At 32.5% G+C, this 9,713-nt stretch overlaps 1 protein-coding gene across 1 annotated transcript; it reads right to left on the reverse strand.

Moving 5' to 3' along the window:
* Window positions 1-4,214: 4,214 nt before the first annotated feature.
* LOC145101531 (CBL-interacting serine/threonine-protein kinase 9-like) lies at window positions 4,215-7,773 on the reverse strand. The gene is made up of 15 exons (XM_079038741.1): window positions 7,431-7,773; window positions 7,281-7,343; window positions 6,836-6,907; window positions 6,646-6,753; window positions 6,475-6,543; window positions 6,338-6,391; window positions 6,125-6,250; window positions 5,961-6,050; window positions 5,751-5,873; window positions 5,559-5,666; window positions 5,351-5,467; window positions 5,196-5,252; window positions 4,981-5,055; window positions 4,546-4,616; window positions 4,215-4,452 (listed from the first exon to the last, which is right to left on the reverse strand). The coding sequence occupies exons 1-15, from the start codon at window positions 7,605-7,607 to the stop codon at window positions 4,440-4,442; spliced, it is 1,323 nt and encodes a 440-aa protein (XP_078894867.1). The 5' UTR covers window positions 7,608-7,773; the 3' UTR covers window positions 4,215-4,439.
* Window positions 7,774-9,713: the final 1,940 nt, after the last annotated feature.

The raw sequence follows: 9,713 nt of genomic DNA on the forward strand, positions 1-9,713 counted from the left end.
TTATGGGTTTTTTGGTTTCATTAAATCGGTTTATTTGGTTTGAAATTTTCTTGGTCCAATTCGACAACCGAACCAAATCGAATTCAAATTCCTCTAGACCAAACCGAAAACCGAGTTCTAATTTGGTTTGGTTCGATTTGTAAACCAAGGAAACAAAATATTATCTTAAAAAAATAAGTGTTGCAATTTTCCAAACATAAATTACAAAGTTTTTAACATAGAAAGCTAAAGTTCTAAACATAAAGATCTAAAGTTTTATACAAAAAGATCTAAAATTTCATACATAAAATGATAAAGTTGTAGTACTAGCTAAAAACATAAAGGGCTAATATGTGTAACGCTCATAACTTCGGGCTAGACATTTGAGATATAATAAGTAATAACTATTATAATTTAAACCCTCAAATAGGGAAATCATTATTCGTGCACATTGCAGACTACATATTATAAGCCTTTTGTAAACATATTGATAAGCGATAAAATAACATTTTCAATACAAGATTATTTAGGATAAATAATCTTGATAAAATGGTAGTAGTCGTGATGATGATCCATAGACATAAGGAACACTCAAATCTGACTTCATATGAAGAGATTATGATCCTTTTGGAGTTTCGCGTTCAATCCAATACGACAAAGTGTGTTAGAAAAAGTGAATTTTAGATAGGTTGCTTATTAGCCTAAGTAATCTAAACGAAAGTTGTAGTAATTGTAAAAGAGAACTCGTGCATATATAGAACATCCAAATCTAACTTCATATGAGAAAGTTATGATTTTTCAAAGATTCAATGCAACAGTGTACGACACAGAAACCAAAACCGAAATTAGAATCGGTCGATTGTTACGAACAACAATCTAAACAACAATCGACGATCTCTTGAATAGGAGTCCGTTGATATAAATATAATCGAAAACGGATGTCGTATGGAAGAGTTATGATTTTTATATGGACATTAAAACATTAACAGTCTAAACCTGTTAAAAATATAACTTTAAAAATTAAGTGAGAATTAGTAAACAAAGTCTTAATGAAAGTTGTAGATCTCGTCGATAGCTATACGTGGATATAAAAAACATCAAAAACAGAGTTTGTATGAAGAATATATGAATTTTTGAAAATTTCGCGTCGAAGCCACACGCGCATAGGCGCGACACGCGCTTTTAGAAGGTGGCCACATCGATCCACTTTGCAACTGCCACATGTCACAAGGTGAGAGGAATGACGTGTCTGGAGGGTGCGACGTGCATCTCTAAAGATGCGGCGTGCCTTGGCCGAAAACCCTCTATAATAGTTGCCAATCCCTCATTGTTTCCTCACACCCTCACTTGTTTTCTCTTTGATTTTCTAAAGTCATAATCCAATTTTTATTTAGATTTAGGGTATTTAGCTAGGCTCTAATGTATTGGAGACCCCAATAGTTAGAAGCTCTCGGGTTGGAGTTCCGCCAATGCAACTTTTGACTTTTCTTTAGACTCATATTGATTTCAGTGTAACTTATATTTATATTCATAGTTATTGTTATGAATTTATAAATATGATTTATCAGTAATTCCATGTCATAATACTAATTGATCTACTTACGGGGGTAATATGTAGGCTAGATTTAGAAATATGTTTAATGTGAGATTTCTAAACAATATACTCTGTATACCAAACAGATCCTACCTCCGACATGATCTTACCTGGTTGCTCCTTACTTGATAGATCTTGATGTAGACATTGGGATTATTGAAGAATTTAGACTATCACTAGTCACCAAGAATGTAAGACTAAGACTTAGTAACGTTTATACTGTGCTTATTAGTTGCGATTAAGATGTTTGGTGTTAGATGAAATAATATAAGATGATCTTTATATGATTTCTACTATATATGTATTTTATATACTTATAATATATTAGGTAGTGATGGATGATGAAAGATGATAAATAGTGAGGGTGATGGCTGATGATAGATGAGAGATGATGAAGGTGATGGACGATGAGAGATGAAAACGATGATAATAGGCCACGACTTCAATAATACTAGTGTACTAACAATGTAGTCATCTAGTAGAGTATAGATGATGACCACAGACCATTCTAGACGGTCCAGTGGAAAAACAAGCAGATTCATAACCTCTAAGAGATGAACTACGCGTTCATATGATGTACTCTAATCCTACTGACACGTATTGCGGAGAAATATGTGAAACAATACTGTCAGCAACAATGTTCATGATGATCCTTCGGATAGGTCCTTAGGGATGAATATAGAAGAAAACATGGATGAGGAATCGGGTTAATTGTTTGATAGATAATTAAATAAAAATTAATTATATTACCTTGGGTTGAAAACTCTATATACTCACCAGGTTTTCCAACCCGACCCACTCAGTTTCTTTGTATCGCATGAAGCTGAACAAAGATAATGATGTTTGGATCTGATGAAAAATAGGCCATAGTATAAAAGATGTTGTAAGGCTTGTAAACAAAGATAATGATGTTTGGATCCGATGAAAAATAGGCCATAGTATAAAAGATGTTGTAAGGCTTGTAATGACTACGATTATGTTTATGTTTCTTGTATCAATTATGATATCCCTAGTTTTTAATAATCAATGAAAAACATTTCTTCAAAAATATTTTTTATAGGACAAATTTCGTAATTACAAAGAATACTCTATTTTAAAATAAGCATAAAGAAAAAGGTCTTTTTGGACCGTAAAAATGAAGATGTCACAATATGTCTTTTACTTTATATTAATTATTTAATATTTTTGTTTAATATATAAAATATAAAATATAGTTTTTATTTAATTTGTTAATCATATTTGGCTTTCCAGTTTGGTTTGGTCTAAATTTCATGAGACCGAAACTCATAAAAAAAACCAAATTCATAATTCGTTTTGGTCTCAGACCAAACCATAAACAGAATTTGAATATGCTTTTGTCTGAAATCGATTTCGGTTCAATTTGGTTTTCAGATTTTTTTGTTCCAGACCAAATAATTCCCACCCTTATGTCTGATTTTAGTTGCTTGTTGATCAATTTTCATTATTGAATGCCATAGTTATTTGCATCCTCGTTAGGTTTATTTAAGTTGGGAAATTTTAGTCCAACAATGATTACTTCCCTTGCATTTGTTTACATTTGTGACTTTTTTTTTTTTTTTTTTTTTTTTTTACATCATTTGGGATCGTAAGATCCACGAATTAGTAAAATCTTACTCCAATCTAATCACATATCTTTAGTGTGTTTTCTATAGTAAAACATGCAATCTTTTAAACCCTAGAAAATTAGATATTTTTGTCAAAGATCTCACGCAAAACCTAAAAAATTGTCTATTTAACTTGAAATCGAGTCTTAAAATTTCGTCAATTCAACTCCAAATTGAGCATTACCCATTGTATGGATTTTCTTAAGAAGTTAAAGTTGATTCCACCATTGATGTTTTAATTGGTGTCGTTTCCATCTACACAAATTATTATGGCTTGCATCTACAAAATTATGGTTACTCTCTAAGAAATTAAAGCTACTATCGATCTCTTAACCGATGTTTCCACCTACACAACTTATTGCGGCATGCATCTACAAAAAATTTGGCTACCATTTAAGAAACTAAAACTGATTCCACAATTTATGTTTTAATAGGTGCGGTTTGGATCTACGAGATAATTATTGTAGTTTGCGTCTACAAGACTTATGGTTGTTGTTTAAGAAAATAAAGTTGGATCCACCATTGATATCTTAATTGATGTTGTTTCCAAATTTAAAGGTTAATTCATTTTGATAAGATATTTCAATCACAATATAATCTTATATACATGATCCTACAAAACGTAAATGATCACATATAAAATTTAAAAAACTGAAATATATTTTAAAAAATGTATTGCATTAGTGATTAGTCACATCGGTTGACTTTCATTTTTCTTTGTCATATAAATGAAAATAATTTATTATCTTAGGTAACGGATAGGGTGTTCATTTGAGATGTGGAAAGCTATTTGGACATTCATGGGTCTATTAGAAAGGCGACAAATTAAGTCTTGTTCGACCTTTTTTTAAAGCAAGCGATGATAATAATAAACAAGATTATAAACAAATTGAATGATGGCGATTGGTCTTGACTCTGATCAATCTTTTCAACGCCAAGAATAACAAACCAAGAAGAAAACAACAAAAGAACAAATAAAAACAAATTTGAAAAGCAATATATGACAGATAATAGAATTATCAAGATCAAATCAAATAAATATAATTACTAAAGAAATCCTACAATCAACCATATGATAAAGCTAAACATGATAATATATTTATTTAAGGTTCTTACACTTACATTTGAGCATTATCAAAAAGTCACAACACAAAATGGGATTGCAACTTCTGAAACCAATAATGTCAAGAATGACAATATTATTCACCCACGATGATGCCTTGTATTGGACTTCTCCCATTTCATGATTTTCTTCTAAACATATTTTTTTTTTTTTAAAAAAAAGTTAGATTCAAAAAAAAAAAAAAAAACATTACAAAAAATTTAGTTCGTTAGTCTCACTCTCACCTGTTGTCATCTTTATTTGATTCGCTGCTCCAAACTATGTCTTTTAATCCCGAAGAAAAGTTCTTGTAAAACTATCATTCAACAAAACACAAAAATAATCAGTTGACATAACATGATATGATATTACATAACATAATAGAGCAAGCTTGTAGAGTATTTTCAAACAGTGAGGACGAGGACATTTTCGTCTTTTGCACATAAGAGAAATCAAGAGCGAGTCTCTGTCCTGTGTGGTCCCACATGGATGGGACAAAAACTTTCATTTCTTCCTATTGACATCGACACGAGTTCCAATGGACGTCAAACACTATACAACTTGATCTGTCATATCAAGTCAAACACAGTACAACATGATCTATCATATCAGGTCAAACACAGTACAACCTGATCTGTCATGTCCTGTAAAGATTTGTGAATTTTTGGTTTAAAACGTACACTATGAAATTCCAGTGTGTCACCGCCGGTTTTCCTGAGCTCCACCATGTGTAGTGAGGGAGCCACTTCAAAAACCTTAAACAAAATCAAAGTTGACAAATATTACAATATTGTACTTTTAAAAAAATCTTCAAACACCCGAATAACAATATATTTTTATTTTCTTTATTATAGCATCCTACTTTTGTTTATTTCAATGAAAGATGATTTTATACCTCTGTAGCCACAGCAAGGTGGCCCTTCCTTCCAGTCTTGTCACCTTGTAATTTCATCTATAAATGTTTAAAAAGAATAAACTTTAAACTTATTAACAAGTTGTCAAACAATAAAATGAAGAATTGAAGCACAATTATATAAAAAGAAAAATTACCTTGTAATTTCTTTTGTGAACATTAAAACCCATGGGTTTTGCAGTTTCCTCGATTTTAGACATGATTTCATTAGCAGGACACTTGGAAGCAAAACTTGTTTCTCTCTTTACAAGACCCTGTTTATTTAAATCCCAAGCATAAAAAAATTATATAGAAAACTCGATTGACTAATATATAATTTGTAAATGAATAAAATAAGTGATATACCTTTTGTTTCTCAAACATATTTTCTAGACTGAAACCTTGTGATCTTGAGATCAATTCAAAGGCATTCATGGATTCAGGTTTCTCTTTCTTTTCTGTAACAAGATGTTCCTGAAATAAAAAAGAATCATATTAATAAATAAAAAAAATGTATCTAAGATTTTATAAAATTTGTGACCCCATTCTTTAACATACCTTGGATTCATTGAAAACAGCATCTACATCATCAAGGCTAACATCTTCTTCCTGTTCAAAATTTGGAGGTTTATAACCTTTCTTGAACCAATCATTTTCCAAGATTTCAGAAATTGTTATTCTCTGCAAATCATCATGGAGTTCACAACTATATACAATATAATTCCATAATCTGTAAACATTAAAAGATTAAAAAAAAAAAAAACTCACAGTTTTGGGGTTTGGATCAAGAATTCGTGTCAACAGTTTCTTTCCACCAGATGAAAACCATGGTGGGCATCTATAATCAGCCTTCTCAATCTGAATAAAAGTTGGATTTAGAAAAAAAAAAGTGTATAAAATGAAGATTAGGATACAAATATTAAGAAACTTACTCTTCTATATAATTCAATGAGATTTGCTTCATCAAATGGTAAGTATCCTGCCATGAGGACAAAAAGGATAACTCCACAAGACCATATATCAGAGGCTGCACCATTGTAACCTTTTACAGTGAGCACCTGAAAAGTAAAAAAATAAAATAAAATAAGAATTCAAGTAAATATTTACCATTTTACATCTATGAAGTTCATTGCTATTAGTGTTACCTCAGGAGCAACATAATTTGGAGTCCCACAAGCTGTGTGCAGCATACCATTTTCCTAAATTTACAAAGAGTTCAAATGTTAGTAATTAATTAACAAAAAAACAAATAACAAATAACTTTTTGCAAATTTATACACACCACTTGTTGAGACAATCCAAAGTCTGAAACTTTTAGAACACCATATGAGTCCAAGAGAAGGTTTTCAGGCTGTAATAAGAAGAAGGGGTAGATAAGTAATTAATAAACCACAAACCAGTTCATTACTTATGAGTTATGAACTTATGATAATGAAGATGAACAAATATGAACCTTGAGATCTCTGTGATACACGCCTCTACTATGACAGTAATCTACAGCATTAATTAGTTGCTGAAAGTATCTTCGAGCTTCATCTTCTTGAAGTCTCCCATGTTTGGCCTGTAATATCATTGAAAAGCTATAATATTTTGGATTATTAAAATGATAAAAGAGAATCACGAAAGAGGTAAGAGTTACTTACTATTTTGTCAAAGAGCTCGCCTCCATCAACATACTCAAGAACAATATATATCTTTGTTTTGCTTGCCATAACCTGTTTGGATGTAAAGGACATTAATAGTTTCTATATTCAGATTCTCAAAACAGATCAAACACTTCAGATTCTCAGTAATATTAGTTTTCTTTTAGATGGATTAGATATATTGGCCTCCAAAGGTAGATGAATAATTATCTAATACGACCTAATCCAATCAATGAGGAACAACTCACCGATGTCAATATCACACTTATACGAAAATAGAATAATCAATAAATCCAGATGTTTTTGATGATTCCATGATATTCCAAAAACAGAACAAAGCATTATTTATCGATCAAATCAAACGATAACATTGGATCAGAACTTGATTACAAAGAAGGTAATCTTCAGATTGAAGTAGGAAATTGCAGTGGTATACTAGACTCACCTCATAGAGATTTAAAACGTTGGGATGTTTGATCAACTTCATGGTTGAGATTTCTCTTTTCATCTGACAATTACAAACAGGACGAACGTAAGCAAAAGCAATTACTAAAAGTAAACATAAATTGATAATACAAGAGATGGAATTACTTACTTGTTCGACCATCTTGTGTTTGAGAATACGCTCACGATCGAGTATTTTAATGGCGACGGCATCACCGGTGACGAGGTTTCTAGCGAACTTGACTTTAGCGAAGCTGCCTTCGCCCAACGTCTTGCCAATCTCGTACTTGCCTACTCGTGTCCTTCTCTTCCCGCCACCGCTACTCATTCTCGTCGATCAACAACGATGATTTTTCCGGCGATTGATGATCAGTAGTAGTTTGCTAAGGTTTGCAGTTGGAAAGCGAAGATACAAAAAGAAGAGGACGCAAACGGTTTGGATATAGAATTGAAGAGAGAGCCATGATCACTGATCAGCCATAGCCATGGGATATGATCTGTGGGGCCACACGTATCGTACGCGATAACACTCACTGACCGTACCTTCCATACTCCATACCTCCCCTCACCTTCCATGGTGGGCCAAGATGAACAATAATGTGTTTAATATTTGGATCAAATCATTCGTGGCCTTGTCATCTCATTTTTATTTTTATTTTTTTATTATTTTATATTTGTTGGTTTTCAATCATGACCTTGTAAATTGTACTGAATTTCCATACATATACCAAACTAGGTGGATGTTATATGATGATGGTAAGAATTGAATAAAAATAACAATGATTATAGACATGAGAATATTCTTTTGATCTATTTTATGCATTAATTGATTGATATTAGTATATCTCATGGCATGTGATTTGGATAGGGTATATGTGACATATGCTTCATGGGACATCAATTTCCCAACCACTTTAACTTGGACAACTTCAAATTGATTTTTAATTTATATAACTAAGTGGTAAAATTAAAACATGTTGCTAATGGTAACCGATATTGAACAATTTCAAAACTATTATAATGTATGGTAAATTGTACAGCCGATGGTTTCACACTATTTTAGTCCACCATCACATGAAAAAAGTTAATTGCATAATACCATATGTCAAGCAAGTATGTTACTTGTTGGGTCTTAATTTCCCTTCGGACAGGGGATAATCTATATAGAAACCCGGTAGCCCGTGTTACCTTTCAAATTTTCAGGTGTAATGAAATTATTTTGAAAATTTTTCGGTATAGTGTAATTTTTTCTATATGTTACTTTTAAAAATTATGTGTGCTACCCATGACATTTCGTTCCGGCTCCGTCATTGCCTTTGGAACCGCTAAGTTCTCATCATAACGGTAATCTTTTATTTGGTTTAACTCAAAACTGTTTTGATGTTTTAGCCACCCTTTTTTTTTGGGATTATGCCCATAATATACATTTTTAAGGGTGTTTTCCAAAATATAGACATAAAAAGGCTCTTTTCACATATAGACATGAATTTCACAGAGCTACCTCTGAGGGTTCTGCGGAATGAACTAATGCTCTACGAAATTGATATGACAAAAAAATACAAAAAGGGCTGAATAAATGTTCAATTCCACATAGCTCCCTCTGTAGGCTCTGCGGAACGACACACAGACTAATTAAGTTCCTAATTTAATACTTCGTGGAATGGCAGTTGTAGGTCTGCAGGCTCTGCGAAATTGCATGAATGCTTCGCGGAACTGGTAAGTGAAGTTGGCGGCAGACATTTATGACGTTTTCTTTTTGTCATAAATAAATTTACTTAATTAAAAAAAACTGACTTCATGTTTTTTTATTTTATTTTATTTTTTTAGAAAAAATGAGTTCCGTTATTTTTTACCGCAGGTTTTGGTAGTTAAGTAATGGAATTAACACGTACGTTAGAGCAAAGTATAACAACATAGGTTTATTACTTCCACCTAATTTTGACCGTCACATATTGTCTGATTTGGTTAAAAACAAGACACATATGTTCAATAGTAATATATCGTTGTCCTTTTAACACACGGATCGTGGGTATCTCATGTACATTACAGAAAATATAGATGTTTTTCATCTCAGAAATATAATGCCTAAAACGAAGGAGATAATGCATTAGTATTTGGAGGTGGATGATGTTGGTGATTTTAGTGTCACTGTGTCATTTTAAGTAACTGGAACTAACATGTGAGCTAATGGGCTTCATAATTAGTACTCTAATATATGTACGGAGTTGTGCGGAGTGCACGCATGTATAAGATCAAATTAGAAGCCGGTTCAACGACTAGTCGGGGGTCCGGGGGCAACGCCCCCAGGTCCAGGGTTTCCAAAGGGGCAGCGCCCCTTTGGCGGGGTCTAGGGGCAACGCCGCTAGCAGGGTCCAAGGGGCAGAGCCCCTGGCTGGGGTGATTCAATTTCTTGAGGATGATTATGGGAAAACTC

Source organism: Lactuca serriola, chromosome 4 (genome assembly GCF_051521515.1).
Source record: "Lactuca serriola cultivar US96UC23 chromosome 4, Lser_US96UC23_V15, whole genome shotgun sequence".
Lineage (NCBI taxonomy): Eukaryota > Viridiplantae > Streptophyta > Magnoliopsida > Asterales > Asteraceae > Lactuca > Lactuca serriola.